This window comes from Rhinopithecus bieti, unplaced genomic scaffold (assembly GCF_001698545.2).
Source record: "Rhinopithecus bieti isolate Rb0 unplaced genomic scaffold, ASM169854v2 scaffold_64503, whole genome shotgun sequence".
Lineage (NCBI taxonomy): Eukaryota > Metazoa > Chordata > Mammalia > Primates > Cercopithecidae > Rhinopithecus > Rhinopithecus bieti.
This window is the reverse complement of record NW_016825208.1, coordinates 263,195-283,344: the sequence shown is the minus strand read 5'-3', so window position 1 is coordinate 283,344 and position 20,150 is coordinate 263,195. Positions and strand designations below refer to the sequence as shown.

At 45.0% G+C, this 20,150-nt stretch overlaps 1 protein-coding gene across 1 annotated transcript in view; it reads left to right on the top strand.

The window, feature by feature from the left end:
* The window catches only part of MUC22 (mucin 22), a 20,494-nt gene extending 2,151 nt beyond the window's left edge, over window positions 1-18,343 (top strand). Inside the window, 7 exon segments of the mRNA XM_017862807.1 lie at window positions 8,707-11,184; window positions 11,187-11,247; window positions 11,370-11,452; window positions 11,455-11,559; window positions 12,004-12,963; window positions 15,074-15,459; window positions 17,685-18,343. Coding sequence (XP_017718296.1) covers window positions 8,707-11,184; window positions 11,187-11,247; window positions 11,370-11,452; window positions 11,455-11,559; window positions 12,004-12,963; window positions 15,074-15,459; window positions 17,685-17,999 — 4,388 coding nt within the window. The 3' untranslated portion in view covers window positions 18,000-18,343.
* The last annotated feature ends 1,807 nt before the right edge of the window (window positions 18,344-20,150 follow it).

Below are 20,150 nucleotides of genomic sequence, written 5' to 3'. Positions count from 1 at the left end.
GAGGGGGGCAGTGCTGGGGAAATGAGGCGGGGCGAGAATTTTACTTTCCTTTGTATCTTGGATAAAAGTTTTGTTTTAACTGGAAAATTCTAGTTCCAATAGCATTCTTAATTCCAAATTAAAACCAGGATCTCAGTCTAAAGTCAAGTAAAAATCCTTCAATCCTTCTTTGTTTTTTTTCCATAGGTTATCGGGGTACAGGTGATAATTGCTTACATGAGTAAGTTCTTTAGTAGTGATTTGTGAAATTTTGGTTCACCCATCACTGAGCAGTATACATTGCACCCACCCTATTGGTAGTATTTCATCTCTCGTCCCTCCCCCGTCCTTCCTCCCTAATGCCCAAAGTCCATTGTATCATTCATATGGCTTTGAGTCCTCATAGCTTAGCTCCCACATATCAGTGAGAACATACGATGTTTGGTTTTCCTTTCCTGATTAGAATTATAGTCTCCAATGTCATCCAGGTCGCTGCAAATGCCATTAATTCATTCCTTTTTATGGCTGAGTAGTATTCCTTCATATATATATGCCGGTTTCTTTATCCACCCATTGATTGATGGGCATTTGGGTTCCATGACTTTGCAATTGTGAATTGTGCTGCTATAAACATGTGTGTGCAAGTATCTTTTTCGTATAATGACTTCTTTTCCTCTGGGTAGATACCCAGTAGTGGGATTGCTGGATCAAATGGTAGCTCTACTTTTAGTTCTTTAAGAAATCTCCACACTGTTTTCCATAGTGACTATACTAGTTTACATTCCCACCAGCAGTGTAGAAGTGTTCCCTGATCACTGCATCTATGCCAACATCTACTTTTTTTTTTTTTTTTTGCTTCAATCCTTCTTTGGATGCTGCCTGATTCCAAATCCATGTCTAATCTCCTGAGAATTTCCTTGGTAGGAACAAATTGGAGGTCAGCCACTGAGGGGTTGGCTCTGGCATTGGATCAGAGGTGGCTGTGAAAGGAAATAACCCAGGGGAGAAGTGAACTGGGCTCCGTGTGATTCCAACGGACCGTCTGAGAAAGTTCCGTTCACTCCTGTCTTTGATTTCTTACATCAATGTATCTTCCCTAATTATAAGACATCAGGTTGATCAGCTTATCCATTCCATTGCCTTTACTGTAGGATAGCACTTCAAGAAGCGGGAGGTGTGGCTGAAAGAGAAGGTCTAGGTTGGATGATGTGGAGGATTTAGGGTGCTTCCCCCTTCTTCCTCAGTATGCATCTATTTCCTGCACCCTACTCTGGATTCGCTCCCTCACCCGCTTCAGCACTTCTTTTTCTTCCCTTTCCTGTTGCCTTCATCCTGAATGCTTCAACTGTTCTCTACCTACCCATGCCTTCCAGATCCACCCGTCACCTGTCCTAATCCCAAACTCCAGTCCTATCTGTCTGATTTTAAGCAAGAGTCCCCTTACCTCAGAAGAAACTGTCATTCATGTAGTCATTCAACAAACATGTATAGAGCTCCTCCTCTGGGCCAGGCACTGCTGCGTGCTAGGCCACGGTGAGGAATGGAGTGGGAAATGCCATGGTCTTGGCCCCCGTGGAACTCTTGGTCTACTGTAAAACATAGACTTAAATAATATTCCCTTACAAAAGGGAACAAGCATGCAAGTGCTGACAGACACCTCCTCTTTTCCCACCACTAGGTCTATAAAGTGACCCACTGTCTCTCCTGTAGCCCCATTACATTGGATTAGCAAGGACCAACTCCTCCATTTGAACGCTGGGTGCCTTCTCATCCTCCTGCCTTCTCAGGGGCTTTGCTCAGTGCATTTCTCCTTTCCCTCCCATCTCACTTTACCTTTCTTGAGTCCTTTTCATCAGCATCCAAGCAAGCTCAGTTCTGTATGCACAAGTATCATCCAAGGAGATGATTAAAAACTTGGGTTTCCAGGTCCTGACACCCCACCAAGCAAGATTTTGATTCAGTAGGCTTGGTGGGATGGCGTGGGTTCCTCAGACAGTGTGACCCCAGAGATCCCTAGACCAAACACTGTTTGAATGATGTCCATCCTAACGTCCCCGCATCACTCCTCAGCCACTGCCTCTCCCTCCACTCTCCTTCCTCACCCCCATTCTTTTTTTTTTTTTGGAGATGGAGTCTCGCTCTGTCACACAGGCTAGAGTGCAGTGGTGCAATCTTGGCTCACTGCAACCTTCTCCTCCCGGGTTCAAGCGATTCTCCTGCCTCAGCCTCCCGAGTAGCTGGGACTACAGGCGCACACAGCCATGCCCAGCTAATTTTTTGTACTTTAGTAGAGATGGGGTTTCACTGTGTTGCCCAGGCTGGTCTTGAACTCCTGAGCTCAGGCAGTCTACCTGCCTCATCCTTCCAAAGTGCTGGGATTACAGGTGTGAGCCACCACACCCAGCCCCTCACCTCCATTCTTGAAGGCCTTCCCCACATTTGCTATGTCACTTCTCACTTCCCATTCACTTGTTGATTTTATTTTATTATATTAGGTAGTGCATGTAAGTAGTTCTGAAAAAGAAAAACTTGTAGTCCTACAAGGCTTCTCATGAAACTTCAGCCCCTGACTCCCTTTCCCCAACTGCCTCTTACTCTGAGTCCTGCGTCCCAGGGTTCCTGTTGGCATTTACCTTCATACTGCATTTATCTATTTATTTAGAGACAGGGTCTCGCTCTGTCACCCAGGCTGGAGTGCAGTGACACCATCATAGCTCACTGCAGCCTGGTAGTCCTGGGCTCAAGGAATCCTCTCACCTCAGCTTTCCAAAGCACTGGGATTGCAGGCCTGAGCCATCGCACCCAGTCATAAATTCTCTTACTACCATTACTTCTTTGTTGGTTGAGGTTTTTTTTTTCCCCTGCTTCGGGAATGATTTATTGTCTTCCTTCTAATGAAAAGGAAGATTTAGGTTAGACTACTCCCTCTGAACACTTATGTCTCACGTTCCTGCTCATAATTCTCCCCAAATGATTGTACCAAATTTTTGGTGTTAAATTTGCATTTAGTGTTTACAGTATGATAACTATAAATGTTACCTCTAGTAACATTTATAACTGGATCATATAATTGCATTGTGATGACCATCCGTTCTTGTAATTTTTGTTTTGCTAGATATTAACAATAGCCTCATTTTAAAAATTTCCATAGTTTTCTTCATATATACCATTAATTCATCCCCAAACCTCTACCAGAATTATCCCTGCCTTTTCAATACACATGAGGAAATCTATCAGTTTCACTTTTTTCCCTTGAGCAATCCCATTTGGAAGCCTCTGTCCAACCAGTATTGGTTGCTTGCTAGGTCTCTTGTCCTGCAATTTGTATTCAGCAACGTTCTGGAAATTCCCTTTTTTCCCTTGTAAATTCTTATCTTTTTTCTGGATCTATTTTTCCATCTCAGGGCAGCACTTTCTCTAGAAGCTTCTTGAGAGAGAGTTTATGGTGGGAAATTATTTTAAAACCTTATGCAATGTTAGGGTAATGCTAAGCTGCTGTAACAAGGAGATCCCGAAAGTGACTTGAAAAATAAACAAGTTTATTTTTCTCCCTTGTACCAGTCCTAAGATAAGTATTATAGGATGGTGGGAGCTCTGCTCCATGCAGTCATTCAGGGATCCTGGGTGAATATGACTGTTCCATCTTCAACATATGGTTTCCAGTGTCATCATCATTTCAGCCCAAGAAGAGGGCAGAAGAACAGTATTTTGTATTATTTTATGATACAGTCAGTCAAGGTGCAGCCACAAGAGGAGAGGCTCACAGGCCCTAGAGACAGGAGGCATGGCACTGCCATGCCGGACCACCTAAGAAAGATACCAAGGTAGTCAGGAGGCAGAAGACAGGAGTGAAGGAAAGGTTTATTTAGGTCTTTCCTTTTATTGGGGTTTCTGTGGGAAAGGCAAGGAAAGGCAGAGCAAACAGTTTAGGATTGGCTGGTTTGAATAATTCCTGTGTTCTTTGAGCTATATAGCTGATTACTACCTAGTTGCCTGGTACTCGGCTTTGGCATGACTAAGGCAGATAAATATTTTTTCCTGGAGTATATGGGCCAGATAGAGGAGCTATGGCTCTGGAATGGTTAGTTTGCATATCAGCTCATGCTCCTGGCTGGGGCCTTTGCTACTTCTAAGAATTGGCTAGCCTGGAAGGTGCTATCTCTCCCTAGCTAGAAAAGTTTGTTAAGATGTGAAAACATGATAATATACAGAAAATAAAAATATATATACAAGCAGAAATCAAGGAATAGGTATTTACTCTTAAAGAAATGAAATGGAAATTAATATGTATTCCTTCCCTTTAGGGGCCTCTGACTAGGGCTTACACATGTAGCCCTACCTAGCTACAAGAGAGGTTGAGAAATGTAACTTAGCCATGTGTCCAGGAAGAAGAGAAAAATGGGCCTAGCTGTCCATAGACCTTATATGTCTGAAAATGTCTTATTCCACCCTCACATTTGACTCATAGTTTAACTGGTTATAGAATTCTAGGATGGATACGATTTTTCCTCAGGATTTTGAAGGCATTGATCCACTGTTTGTAGATTCTATATTGTGAAGACTGATATCATTTAGTTTATTGACCTCTTGTAAGAGACCCATTTTTTTTTTCTTCTGGATGATTTCAGATTTTTAAAACTACTGTTCTAAAATCTCATGATAGGGTGCCATAGTATGGATTCTTCTTTCATTATGTTAGGAACTTGTACAGTACAAAGTTATATCAGTCAGTTCTGGAAAATTTTCTTGCTTTTTTTTTCTTTGATAATTGCCTCTTATCCATTTGCTCTGTTCTGTCTTTCTGAAAAATCTTATGATTTGGATGTTTGACCTCCTGGACTGACACTCTACTTTTCTTACATTTCTTCCTCTGTCTTCCAATTCTGTCATTTTATTTTTCTTTTGGGGAGATTTCCTCAGCTTCTAAAGTCTTCAAATCCTTCTAGTGAATTTTGAGGGTTTTTTTTTTTAATTTCAAAGAGATTTTTTTTTGTCTACAATCATTTTAAAATGGCATCTTTTATTTGTTTGTTGTTGTTTGTTTGTTTTCACTCCTTCCCACGAAGGAGCATCCAGTAAGGTAGAAAGAAAACTCTAAAAAGTGAATCAAGGAAGTCAAGAGAATAGAGAGGCTCTAGAAAAATGTGGTAGTTAGCTGAATATCATTTAGATTACTGACCTTGTGGTGCTATACTTTCTCTTATATTGCTGAGGACATTTGAAGTTGGTTTTGCTATTTGCACTGTCTCAGTTCTCTCTGACTTTGCTTCATAGGGATATTTGTTTTGGTCTCTATATTTCAAGCTAGAGATTTTCCTCAAATATCTGGTAATCCCAGAATGTCCTTTGCATTTGAAAGTGAGGCAACAACATGATGCCTGGAAGCTTTGTGTGCAGGGGTAGGGCCTGTCAGCTGGTGAACTTAGCTTTAGGGTAACTTAGCAGAGACGTGGCAGTTTTGATTGGGAAGATCTTTGAAATTTCAGTATCTAGTGTTGTCTAATTTATTTCCACAAGAAGAATTCTCCAGATCCTGTCTAGAGCACACTAGCATAGCTGCTGAAGTGCTGGAAGCTGAGTAAGGGAAGAGGTAATGAGGGCTTTACAGTTCAGGGTGTAAGCATTTCCTTAATTGCATAGTTTCAGTAAAACCTCTCACTTCTGCCCTCAGCAGTGCCTGAGATCACTGGTCTAGAATTTCTTTGGTTTCAATATCTCCAGAGATAAAATCCTAAGCTGTTACAAGGGAGAGAGGTGTAGTCATCCAACTCCTTGAGTGGAAGGAGGGATCTGGAGCTGAGAGACAGTCCCTAGCTACATTGTATTTCAACCATCTTTCCTGTATTTAGTCACATGCCACACCCAAATCTTCAGAGGAACCTGGCTGCAACTCCTGAATCTTTCCAGGATTCCACAGAATTAATAATTTACCAGTAGCTGACTTACTCTCACCCCCAGTGGAGGCCTGTATGTTGAAGCTTTCTCTTTGGAGAGTTACCACTCATCCTTCTGCTATTATGTTTAAAAAAAAATGTATCTCCTCTGCTGTTGTCATCTCTCCATCATTTGTCCTTGTGGAGGTATGTCTTTTGTTATTTCTCTACTTTTTATTCTTCTGTGAAATCCGTAAGCCTCCATATGTACTTATTTATACTTTTATTCATTCCAGTTGGGGGCTATCCCATCATGAAAATCTGTTTTCAATAAACTAAACACTCACTTCCATATTGTCTCTGAATCCAGTGGACATGGCCCAGGTCATATCTTACTTGATCTCTCTGCAAAAATCAATTCAGCTAACTACCATATTTTTCTAGAGCCTCTCTATTCTCTTGACTTCCTTGATTAACTTTTTAGAGTTTTCCTTCTACCTTACTGGATGCTCCTTCTCAGTCTCATTCATTCGCCTCTCCTCCTCTATCTGAATGACGCAGCAGCCAGAGCTTGGTCTAGCGCCCTCTTCTCCAACTATGCTTTCCCAGACAAATGATCTCAGTCCGCCTCAAGGCTTTAAATACCATGTATATTTAAATGACTTCCAGTTTTATATCTTTTGTTTTGATTTCTCCTCTGAGAAGTAAGTGCAGGTTTCTAACTGCCAACAGTCTCCTGGATATCTAATGGGCACAAAAAGTTCAAAATCTCTAATATTTCCAATCTCCACTTCATCCCTATTCGTTCAGATAAATAAAACAAATTTCCAACTCTCTGTGTAAGCCCCAAAGCCAGAAGTTGTTCTTGACTTCCTTTCCTGTCATCTACCACATGCAGCCTTTCAACACTTCCTATTGGTTCTACTTTTCTAATTTCAAAACATAGCTTGTATTCATCCACTGAAATGCATCTCCCCTGCTACCATCCTAGTCCAAGCAATAATTACTACTCTTAACCAATTTTCTGTTATCACTCTTGCCCTCCCACATGCCAGTTTTCACACAGCATGCTGAGTGTGATTTTTTAAAAACATAAATCAGTTTTGTTTTCTACTTTCTCTTCCCTTTCTGAATGATTAAGCCACAGATCATCAGGTGAAGCAGAAGAAAGCAGGTATCAGGGTTGGACAGGAGGGGAGACAGCAGTGGCCCAGAGAAGGATATAAGAAACTAAACTGGGGCCAGGTGCGGTGGCTCACACCTGTAATCCCAGAACTTTGGGAGGCTGAGGTGGGCAGATCACCTGAGGTCAGGAGTTAGAGGCCAGCCTGGCCAACATGGTGAAAGTCTGTTTTACTAAAATACAAAATTAGCCAGGCGTAGTGGTGCACGCCTGTATTTCCAGCTACTCAGGAGGCTGAGGCAGGAGAATCCCTTGAGCCCAGGAGGCGGAGGTTGCAGTGAGCTGAGATCGCACCACTGCACTCCAGCCTGGGTGACTGAGCAAGACTCCATCTCAAAAAAAAAAAAAAAAAAAAAAAAAAAAAAAAAAAAAAAAAAAAGAAAGAAAAAAGAAAGAAAGAAAGAAAAGAAACTAAATTGGGTGAAGTAGACTTCTCCACAGAGTGGCAGCCTGGCATGTGTTGTCAGAATCTTGTGAGGGTGAGAGGGAGTATGGGGTGGAGGGAGTATGGGCTGAAAATAAATGAACAGAATACCCGTGATTTTGTGAGACAATATTTTGTCTACAATAAGTGTAATTGAAGTTCCAGGAAAGGAACCGAAAAAATGTTTAAAGAAATGGTAGCTGAAAAAATTAAATTTGATGAAAACTATAAACTCACAGATCCCAAGAACTCAACAAATATCAAGCAAAATAAACTTTAAAAAATCATACCAAAGTACAATGTAATCAAATAACTAAAAATCAGTGATAAATGGGAAATCCTAGAACCAGCTAGAAAAGAAAAGACACATTATATAGAGAGGAGCAAAGACAAGCATGATAACTGACTTCCTGTGAGAAACTGTGACAACCAGAAGCTCAAGAAGCAACATCATTAAAATACTGAAACAAAACATACTCTCTCAACCTAGAATTACACGGAGTAAAAATATTTTCAATATGAAGATGAAATGAAGGCTTTTCTAGACAAGCAAAAACTGGAAGACTTTACCTCCCGGAGACTGACTTTTGTTTGTTTGTTTGTTTGTTTTTGATATGGAGTTTTGGTCTTGTTGCACAGGCTGGAGTGCGATGGCGCAATCTTGGCTCACTGCAACCTCCGCCTCCTGGGTTCAAGCGCTTATCCTGCCTCAGCCTCCTGAGTAGCTGGGATTACAGGCATGTGCCACCATGCCTGGCTAATTTTGTATTTTTAGTAGAGATGGGTTTTTTCCACGTTGGTCAGGCTGGTATCGAATTCCCGACCTCAGGTGATCCACCTGCCTCGGCCTCCCAAAGTGCTGGGATTACAGGCACGAACCACCTCACCTGGCCCAAATGGCTGCCTTCTTATCCTTCAGGTCTCAGTTCATATGTCAGTCCTCAGAGAGACCTTTTCTGACTCTAGTACCTAAAGCAGCACCACTGCTTTCTTTAACAGCACCTGAGCCAATGTGTATTTATATGTTTTTATTTTGTATCTCTCTTCTTTACTAAATTATAAGCCCATATCTCTTTTGCTAACAGGAGTATGCCCAGAGTTTAGTAAAATACCAAGTACATATTAAGCCCTCAATATCTGAATAAATAAATGAGCAAGCAGTACTGAGTATATGTTAAAGTAATGCTATACTAAACCTACAAATTCATCCTTAATCCATTCCCCACTTTATTTGTCCTCCACCTCAGGCTCTGAGAATACCACAGACTTCACAAAAGGCTCTGACACCACCACAGCCTCCATCACAGGCTCTGAGACCACCACGGCCTCCACCATGGCCTCTACTATGGCCTTAACTGCAGGCTCTAAGATCACCACAGACTCTACCACAGGCTCTGAGACCAACACGGCCTCCACCACAGACTCAGGGACTACTATAGCCTCCACTAGGACCTTCACCCCAGGCTCTGACACAACCACAGCCTCCACTGCAGGCTCTGAAACTATCATGGCCTCCACCGCAGTCTCTGAGACCACAACATCCTCTACTATAGCCTCTCCTACAGTCCTTGAGACTACCATGGCCGCCAGCACAACCTCCACTGCAGGCGCTGAGACAACGATGGCCTCCACCATAACTTCTGAAACCACCATGGCCTCCACCACAAGTTCTGAGACTGCCACAGTCTCTACCACAGGCTCTGAGACCACCACCACGTCCACTGCAGGCTCTGAGGCCACTAAAGTCTCTACTACAGGCTCTGAAACCACCACAGCATCTACTGCAGGTTCTGAGACCACCTCCTCCACCTTCATGGCAGGCTCTGAGGCCACCACAACCTCAACTGCAGACTCCAAGGTGATCACGGCATCCAGCATGAGCTCTGAGACCACTATGGCCTCCACTGCAGGCTCTAACACCACCACAGCCTCTATCACAGGTTCTGAGACCACTAAAGTCCCTATTAAAGCCTCTGAGACCACTACAGCCTCTACAGCAGGTTCTGAGACCACCAACTCCATCCCCACAGGCTCTCAGACCACTATAGTCTCTATTTCAGGTTCTGAGATCACCACCACCTCCACAGCAGGATCTGAGACTACCACAGTCTCTAGTGCAGGCTCTGAGACAACCATCATCTTCACTGAAGGCTCTGAGACCACTACAGTCTCTACCACAGGCACTGAGACCACCATGGTCTCCACCATGGACTCAGAGATCACCACAAACTCTACCGCAAGCTCTGAGACCACTACAGTCTCCACCGTGGGCTCTGAGACCACCACAACTTCTACTGCAGGCTCTGAGACCACCACAGTCTCCACCATGGGCTCTGAGACCACCATAACCTCTACTTCAGGCTCTGAGACCACCATGGTCTCAACTTCAGGCTCTGGAACCACCATGGCTTCTACCACAGGCTCTGAGACCACCACCGCCTCTACTGCAGATTCTGAGACCACTGCAGCCTCTACTACAGGCTCTGAGACTACCATGGCATCCATCATGAGCTCTGAGACCACTGCAGCCTCTACCAGAGGCTCTGAGACCACCAAGATCTCCAGTGCAAGCTCTAAGATGACCACAGTCTTCACTGCAGGCTCAGAGACCATCACAGCCTCTACCATGGGCTCTGAGACAACCATAGCATCCACCATAAACTTTGAGACCACTGTAGTCTCTACCATAGGCTCTGAGACTACCACAGCCTCTACTGCAGACTCTGAGACCACAACAGCCTCTACTGCACATTCTGAGACCACTGCAGCCTCCACCATGGGCTCTGAGACCACCACAGTCTCAGCCGCAGGCACTGAGACCACAGTCTCCATTGCAGGCTCTGAGACCACTGCAGCCTCTGCTAAAGATTCTGAAACGAACATAGCATCTACTGAAGATTCTGAGAGTACCTCAGCCTCTACTACAGGGTTTGAGACAACCACAGCCTCTACTACAGGCTCTGAGACCACTATGACATCCACCATGGGCTCTGAGACCACTATGGCCTCTACCATAGGCCCTGAGACCACCAAGGTTTCCACTGCAAGCTCTGAGATGATCACATTCTCTGCTGAAGGCTCTCAGACTACCACAGCCTCTACCATAGGCTCTGGGACCACCACAGACTCTAATACCAGCCCTGAGACCACCACAGCCTCCACCATGGGCTCTGAGACCACCACAGATTCTACCATGGGCTCTGAGACCACCACAGCCTCTACTGAAGGCTCTGAGACCACGACAGTCTCTGCCACAGGCTCTGAGACCACCACAGTCTCTACCACAGGCTCTGAGACCACTACAGTTTCAACCACAGGCTTGGAGACCACCGTCACTACCATTGAAGGCTCTGAGATGACTATAGTCTCCACCACAGGCGCTGAGACCACCACAGCCTCTACTGAAGGTTCTGGGACCACTGCAGCCTCCACTGCAGACTCTGAGACCACCACAGTCTCTACTGCAGATTCTGAGAACACCACTGCATCAACTGCAGATTTTGAGACCACCATGGCCTCTACTACAAGCTCTGAAACCACCACAGCCTCTACTGAAGGCTCTGAGACCACTACAGTCTCCACCACAGGCTTTGAGACCACCATGGTCTCTACCACAGGCTCTGAGACTACCATCACCTCTACTGAAGGCTCTGAGACTACTACAGTATCTGCCACAGGCTCTGAGACCACCACAGTCTCTACTGAAGGCTCTGAGAACACTACACTCACACAGGCTCTGAGACCACTAAGTTTTCTATGACTGGCGCAGAGACCACTACCAACTTCTAACTGAAAGCCTGAGAATGAATACAGTCTCTATCACACGGCTCTGGAGACCACTAAAGTTCCCTAATCACTGGCTCAGAGAAACACTACCACTTCTAACTGAAGGGCTCTGAGATAACTACAGTCTCCATCACAGCTCTGAGACCACCACAGCCTCTACTGAAGGCTCCGAGACCACCTCAACATCTACTACAGGCTGGCCAACCACATCTCTACTACAAAGAACTCTGAGACCACTATGGCAGCCACCATGCCTCTGAGCACCATCTATGCGCCTCTACCCATAGGCTCTGAGACTCACCAAGGCTCCAACTGCAAGCTTCTAAAATGACCCACTAGTCTACCAAAACTCTGATACCACCATGCCTCTAACCCACAGACTCTGAGACCAACCACAGTCCTCCACTCCAGCTTGAGACCGCATCCCAGCCCTCTACCAGCAGCTCTGAGACCACATCACCTCTACTGAAGGCTCGATGCCACACAGTCTCTACCACGAGGCTCTGAGACCCCACAGCCTCTACTGAAGCCTTGAGACCACTGACGAGTCACTACCCACAGGCCTTCTGGAGACCCCACAACTAACACAGGGCCTGAGGACCACCACAGGCCTCTACTGCAGGCTCTGAACAACCAACACCTCTACTGAAGGCTCTGAGGACCACCACAGCCTCTACTGAAGCTGAGACCCACTAACAGTGTCTACACAGCTCTGAGACCTACAAGTCCTTGCTGAAGGCTTCTGAGGCCCATAACAGTCACTACTATGGGTCTCTGAACCACCACGACGGCCTCTACTGCAGGCTCTGAGACCACCACAGATTCTACCACAGGCTCTGAGACCACCACAGCCTCTACTGAAGGCTCTGAGACCACTACAGTCTCCACCACAGGCTTGGAGACCACCATGGTCTGTACCACAGGCTCTGAGACTACCATCACCCCTACTGAAGGTTCTGAGACCACCACAGTCACTACTGCAGGTTCTGAGTCCACAATAGTCTATACCACAGGCTCTGAGACTACCACCACCTCTACTGAAGGTTCTGAGACTACCACAGTCTCTACCATGGGCTCTGAGACCACCACAGCCTCTCCTGCAGGTTTGGAGACCACCACAGTCTCCACCATAGGCCCTGGGACCACCACAGCCTCTACTGCAGGCTCTGAGATCACAACAGTCTATACCACAGGCTCTGAGACTACCACCACCTCTACTGAAGGCTCTGAGACCACTACAGTTTCTACCACAGGCTCTGAGACCACCACGACCTCTACCACAGGCTCTGTAATGACTACAGTATCTACCACAGTCTATGAGACTACCATGGTCTCTACCATAGGCTTTGAGACCACCACATCCTCTACTGCAGGCTCTGATGCCACCACCACCTCTACTGAAGGCGCTGAGACCACCATGGCCTCCACAGCAGGCTCTGAGATCAGCACAGCCTGTACCACAGGTTCTGAGACCTCCACATCCTCCAGTGCAGGCTCTAAGACCAACACTGCCTTCATCATAGGCTCTGAGACCATCATAGCTTCTACTGCAAGCTTTGAGCCCACTGCAACTTCCCTCACAGGCTCTGAGACCACCACAGTCTCTATCACAGCTTCTGGGGCCACTGCAGCCTCCACCACTGTCTCTGCCACCACTTTTGTATCCACCAAGGCCACTGACGTTTCTATTCAGCCCATCACCAACACAGCTGTGTCAGGTACTAACCCCCAGGTCTTCTTTGAGCCCACACATTTTAACTCCAGTGGCAACCACCAGCTGTTCACCTGTTTCTATCATATCTGCCCTGGTTCAAATCAAGCCACCACATAGTTAGATATAATTTCCTCTTCTAGGCTGGGCACAGGGGCTCATGCCTGTAATCCCAGCACATTGGGAGGCCGAGGCGAGCCAATCATGAGGTCAGGAGATTGAGACCATCCCGGCTAACATGGTGAAAGCGTGTCTCTACTAAAAATACAAAAAATTAGCCGGGTGTGGTGGTGGGCACCTGTAGTCCCAGCTACTCAGGAGGCTGAGGCAGGAGAATGGTGTGAATCCGGGAGGCAGAGCTTGCAATGAGCAGAGATCACACCACTGCACTCCAGCCTGGGCGACAGAGTGAGACTCCATCTCAAAAAAAAAAAAAAAAAAAAAATTCCTCTTCTAGAATCCTAATTGCCTGTACTCTGGTCTCACCTTTTTATTTATTTATTTTTTTTAACTGCCCACCACTTCCATTGCAATCAGAACCACAAAATATAATAAACCACAAGTGCATTATATCTGTCACATCTTCCTCCAGCAAGCCCGCCTCAACTCTGCTGGCCCATCACAGTTTTGTGAAATGCTCCCACTTCGGTGCCAAGTAGATTATCTCTATTCAACCCACCGTCTGTAACATTGCCACCTTCTATCGATATATTGACCCTAGTCCAGAGGCTGGCAGACCACGTTTCATGGGTCAAGTCTCACCTGTTACCTGGTTTTGTAAAGTTTTATTGGAACATAGTCATGCCCATTCATATACTGTTTGTCTCCAGCTGCTTTTCCGCTTTTCAGTGTATTTGCAACAGAGACTGCCTGGCCCAAAAGCCTAAAGTATTTGCTGTCTGAACCTTTACAGAAAATATTTGACAACCTTTGCTCCAGTCTGAGACCAAACAACTTTGTTCATTCTCTGGCACTTGTCATCAGCAAGCCAGTTGCATCTGATTCTATCCTCTTGGTTCTAAGCACACTCTCCTCTATTCTGGTCACTGGTGCTGTTTGTGACCCTATTTTAACCACTTCTGACCTAGGCACATCCATCACTACCTAAGCTGCCATCACCGCCTCTGCTGTGTTGATTCTCGCTCGCACCTGTCTGAGCCCCCCCTCTCCTGTCCCTGTGAGCAGCTTCTCCACTTGGGTCAGGTTCTCCCACATCTGCCCAGGAACACTCACCCCACCTTTGCTGGCCACCACAGTGTGGTAGATATGTCACCTCTGTCCCAGCCACGGCCACTGGCATGCCCGTGAGTGAATCCAATTCTGTCATCTCCTCCTCCACCTCCCTCCTTACGCCTAGTGATCATAGTCACAAGAGAAACAGGGCCTGCCGCTTTGTATACCAGCCTGCCCACTTATTTGATTTGATTTTATTTATTTATTTTTAATTTTTTTCCATAAGTTATTGGGATACACGTGGTATTTGGTTACATGAGTAAGTTCTTTAGTGGTGATTTGTGAGATTGTGGTGCACCCATCACCTGAGCAGTATACACTGCACTATATTTGAAGTATTTTATCCCTTGCCCCCCCCACTCTTCCTCCAAAGTCCCCAAAGTCCATTGCATCATTCTTGTGTCTTCCTATTTTCGAAGCTTAGCTCCCACATATCAGTGAGAACATACGATGTTCGGTTTTCCATTCCTGAGTTACTTCACTTAGAATAATAGTCTCCAGTCTCATCCAGGACACTGCAAATGCTGTTAATTCATTCCTTTTAAACAGCCCGCTGTCTTCTATTTGGGTGGCAGCTTCCGAAGTCAAATAGATTTTCCACTTCTGAACCCATCACGATCACGTTTCCTCAACCTTCTGCCTCCTCCATCACCAACCCCACCAGGTGACACATTCTACTTCCTTCTCTGTACGACACCCACCTCCATTCTGGGGACATGGCCATAGCAGAATCGCTTTCTACCATCTCTCCTCCCCCATCACCCCTCTCCTGAGCCACCTCCACCACAGGTTTGTTAGATTCACACTCCTCTGCTCTAAGCACCCCCATTCCTCTTTAATCATCTCTGCTACAAATGCATCATCTTGAGTGACCTGTTTCGTAGGCACTAAGACCACTGGAACCAGACCCACCGCTTCCAGCTCTGTCACCATGACCTCTGGAATAGACTCCACGGCCTCTACTGCCAGCCATATTGTGCCAGGAATAGTCCCAAACACCTCTGGCCTGGATACATCTACTAGGGGAGCATCATCTACCACCTCAGCCCCTGGCGACAGGACCACCACAGGATCCACCCATGAGCCAACTAGCAGCACCTCCCAGGAAACAGGCCTAGTGTCCACGGGCACAAACACAGTTAGCATGAGCCACACGCCCACAAATGTGATCAAACCAAGTGGATATTTACAGCCCTGGGCTATCATCCTCATTTCCCTGGCTGCAGTCGTGGCTGGTGTTGGATTGTCAGTAGGACTGAGTTTTTGTCTGGTGAGTACCCAGGGTGGGTTCATAGGGGAGCCTGGAGAGAAGGCAGGTCTTAATGGTGGGGGAAATCATGTCAGCAGTGCTTTGGAAAAATCCAGAATGAGAAAGGGGAATAAGTTGGTGCACTCAGAAGGAAAGAATCACCTAGCCTGATATAAGGATCACAGAGAATCCTTAAGTCAGAGAAAGTGAGAAGCAAAGTAGAAAAAGAGGAGGGAAAAGATGGAGCTGGGGCCAAAGTGAAGGGAAATACTGAGAGAACAAAGGAAATACTGAGAGAGAACAAGGAGGACATAAACATAAAGAAAGCAAGAAGCAGCTGGGCGCAGTGTCTCACGCCTGTAATCCCAGCACTTTGGAAGCCCAAGGTGGACAAATCACTTGAGTCCAGGCATTTGGGACCAGCCTGGCCAACATGGTAAAACTTGTCCCTACTAAAAATACAGAAATTAGCCAAGAGTGGTGGCATGTACCTGTAGTCCCAGCTACTTGGGAGGCTGAGGCACGAGAATCGCTTGAACCTGGGAGACGGAGGTTGCAGTGAGCAGAGATCACGCCACTGCACTCCAGCCTGGGTGACAGAGCAAGACCCTGTCTTGAGAGAAAGAAAGAAGGAAGGAAGGAAGGAGGGAAGGAAGGAAGGAAGGGAGGAAGGAAGGAAGGAAGGAAGGAAGGAAGGAGAGAGAAAGAGAAAGAAAGGAAGAAAGAGAGGAAGAAAGAGGGAGAGAGGGAGAAAAGAAAGAAGGAAGGAAGGAAGGAAGGAAGGAAGGAAGGCAGGCAAGAAAGAAAGAAAAAAAGAAAGAAAGAGAAAAAGAAAGAAAAGAAAAGAAAGAAAGAAGAGAAGAAAGAAGAAAGAACCAAAGAAAAGAAAGAAAGAAAGAGAGAATAGAGAAAGGAAAGAAGAGAAACATAAAATGCTCAGCCATCCAAAATGCAGGCTTCCGATTGTCTCATGTATGACAAATTTCTGGTCCTCACAGCACTCTGCCATTCCTTGTGCGGCCTGTGAATGTTACCCTCTGGCCTCCCACTCCATCTCTGCTCTCTAGTCTTGATTGTTCTTTGAATACATATTTTTCTTACCTTGATCTCACATTTATTTATGTTCTTCCTGTTTTCTTGTGATCCTGTGGGTAAGTTCCCATTTGAGGAGTGAAGCAGAGTATAAATCAGTGGTGTGCTGGAGCTGGCTCATCCTGGCCCACAAGAGATTGTGCAGTTCTTCCCAATTCTGAGCTGAGTGGAGTGACACTGGTAGCTTAAAATACGCTGTATTGGAAATAGTTACACCACAGCAATTGTCAAACACTGCAAATCAGCACTTTTCCTTCGGAGAGCCTGTTATTAAGTGTTGGACAACATACCACTGGTAAAAATGGACAAATAAAAAATACTTACGGAAGCCACAAAAGGTTTGGGTAATATAGTCAATTTGCTGAGGTTCTTTATTTTAGAATTCTCAGCCTCTCTCCATATGTGGGCTACATAATAAATACCAGCATCTAAGAATTACTCCCTAAATTACTTTATTATTTCATTTGCAAGATCAAGAGAGAATAACGAAAGTGGACACTGAGTTTTTACTACATGCTAGGCTCAAGGCTGAATGTTTAAAATGCATGATGTCATTTAATCTGGTCTACAATCCCGTGGCCATATTATATTCATCTTATAAGTGAGGGATCTGGAGCTCCATGATCTTAGCTATTTGCCCCAGCACATGTAGTAAGTGACAGATCTAAGACTCTAACCCAGGCTGGTTAGATTCTGGAGTTCATGCCTATAATCTCAAGGCTCTGTGTAGACAGCTTTCGAGGGCTCTCAATTCCACATACCTGTCCTCAGCTTCCTTAGTTGACTAACAAAGAGAAAGACTGTCTGTCAAGTGAGTCTCTGTGCCTTTCACGTAGGGGTATGGATTTACCTTTGTCTTGAAATTCCAAAAACACATAACCTTAGGATCTGCAGAACAAGGGCCTGAGTAGTCACATAAAGAGAATACATTAATAAGGTAACAGGGAAGCTTATTTTTTCAGACAGAGAAAGAGTAGAAGAACAAGGAGAAAGAAAGACAGAGACAGAGATCGTAGTAAGGATAGTGGTAAAGAGAAGAGAAAATAGGCGGTTTGGAAAAGTGAAAATCTGACATCGGTGAAACAGGCATGTATGGTGATTAGGGAGAGGACACTTAATTTTCATTGATCAATATACATATTGTTTTCTTTTAGAGAGACCTTTTCTTTCCCCTGAGGAATTGTGTTTATTACCCCCATGGCCACAGCCATGGCCTTGGTCTGGACCTGGACTTGGGCCTGGGCTCTGGGACATTCCACAGCCTGGGAAATGCTCTGGTTCATGGAGGAGAACTTGAAATGGGACATGGAGGAACACGTGGCTTTGGACATGGAGTGGGCCATGGACTGAGCCACATCCATGGAGATGGCTACGGAGTGAATCATAGCGGGCATTATGGACATAGAGGAGTGGATCACAGAGGAAGCCACCAAGAAGGCCATGGCAGGACAAGATGGCTGTGGCCATAGATTGGGTATCAAAACATATTATGGGTGGGACGGGGTCACTGAGGAGAAAAAAATAATGATAATGAAATAATTAAAATGGAGCACCGGAAGGTTCCCAGGATGTGATCTGTGGAGATGGACATGGACTAGGTCAAGAAAAGAAACAGCAAAAGGACACAGAGACTTTGACCGGCTTGGAGGCGACTTCGAGTCAAAGCTTCTGTGAGTTTTTCCTGAGTCTCCGCCTCTGTTGTGGGGAGTCACGACGACCACCCTCAGGACATCTTCTCTCCCATTTCCCGCCACATCAGCGTCAACGTTTCTCATCCCTGTTTCCTCATGGTGCTATAAATATTACCAGGACATGTCTAAGAAACAAAAACACATAATGAATGTACTATCAGGGCCATATGCTTATTTGTTTTCCTGTTTGTTCTTTCAGTTTTTTTTTTTTTTCGAGTGCTTATTATGTACCAATCACTATCCCAGGAGCCGTTAAATATGTCATCATTTGGCTGGGTGCGGTGGCTTATGCCTGTAATCCCAGCATTTTGGGGGGCCAGTGCGGGTGGATCACTTGAGGTCAGGAGTTCGAGACCAGCCTGGCCAACATGGTGAAACCCCATCTCTACTAAAAAAATACAAAAATTAGCCGGGCGTGGTGGCGAGTGCCTGTAATCCTAGCTACTTGGGATGCTGAGGCAGGAGAATCGGTTGAATCTGGGAGGTGGAGGTTGCAGTGAGCCAAGATTGTGCCACTGCACTCCAGCCTGGGCAACAGAGGAAGACTGTCTCAAAAAAAAAAAAAAAAAGATCATCATTTAATCCTCAGCAAATATCTTGGTGATCTTGAGGTAGGCAAAGATACTTAGATACTTAAGCAAGACACAAAAAGCATTAGCTATTAAAGGGAAGTGTGAGGATGTGGACTTCATTAAAGCCAAGTATCAGCATATACCTTTAAGAGGTATATTCTTAGCTATAAAAGGAAAGTCAAAGATGGGAGAAGATATTGCAACACATATAACTAACAAAGGACTCATATCCAGAATGCAGAAAGAACTACAATAAGAAAAAGACGATGCAATTTTAAAATGGGCAAAATATTTGATAAATAGTTAACAAAAGAGGATATCAAAACAGCCAGTGAATGTTTGAAAAGGTACCCCATATCACTGCTTATCAGAGAAGTGGAATGTAAAACCGCAATAAGATATCACTACATACACACACCATAATGACTAGCATTTAAAAGACTAGCATTTAAAATACCAAGTATTGGAAAGAACACTGAATAACTGGAACTCTCACACATTGTTAGTGGGACTGTAAATTGATACAATTATCTTGGGAAAATGTTTGGCAATGCTAAAATTAAACACACATACCCTGTGACTCGGTACTTCCACTCCTGAGAGTAAATATCCAGCAGAAATGAATACCTGTGTCCACCAAAAGACATGTACCATGCCAGCTTCATTCACACCACTGCAGGGTGGAAACTGACCCCCAAAGTCCACTAACATTAGAATGGGTAAGTAAATTGTGACATATTCATACAGCAGAATGCTACCCAGTAGTGAAAAACCCCTAGGAAATCATGCAGTAACATTAATGAATCTCATAGTCAATGTTGAGTAAAAGAAGTCAAAACAAAAGTACCTACTGTATAATTCCATTCACATACAGTTCAAGAACATGTGACATAAACCTGTTGTAATAAAGGTCAGAGTTGAGGATGCCTTTGGGGGAAAAGGCTGACCGAGAGAAAGCATGAGAAAGCCTGCTTGCAGGGACAGACGGGGAAGCTGAGAATGTTCTATATATGATCTGGGTGGTGATTACAAGGGTGTATAGATATGTAAAACTTCATTAAAATGTGCACATGAGATCTGTGCACTTTATGGTATGTAAGTTATGCCTCAGTTTGAAAAATGAAAAAGATATTCTGAAGCTCTTTCCTCAGCATATTATGATATCCTGGTCAACCTGATCATGGAAGATTTCCTCTGCAGTGAGTGCCCATTGGTGAACAGTCACATGGGACACACATACTCTCACCATCTGTGCCCTTCCCAAGAGACTCATCCACCTTCCTCTTTCCCAGACTTCCTTGTCATCAACTCACTATATCTTTCCACACCCCGAGTTATCTAGCCAAACTGTTAGCCA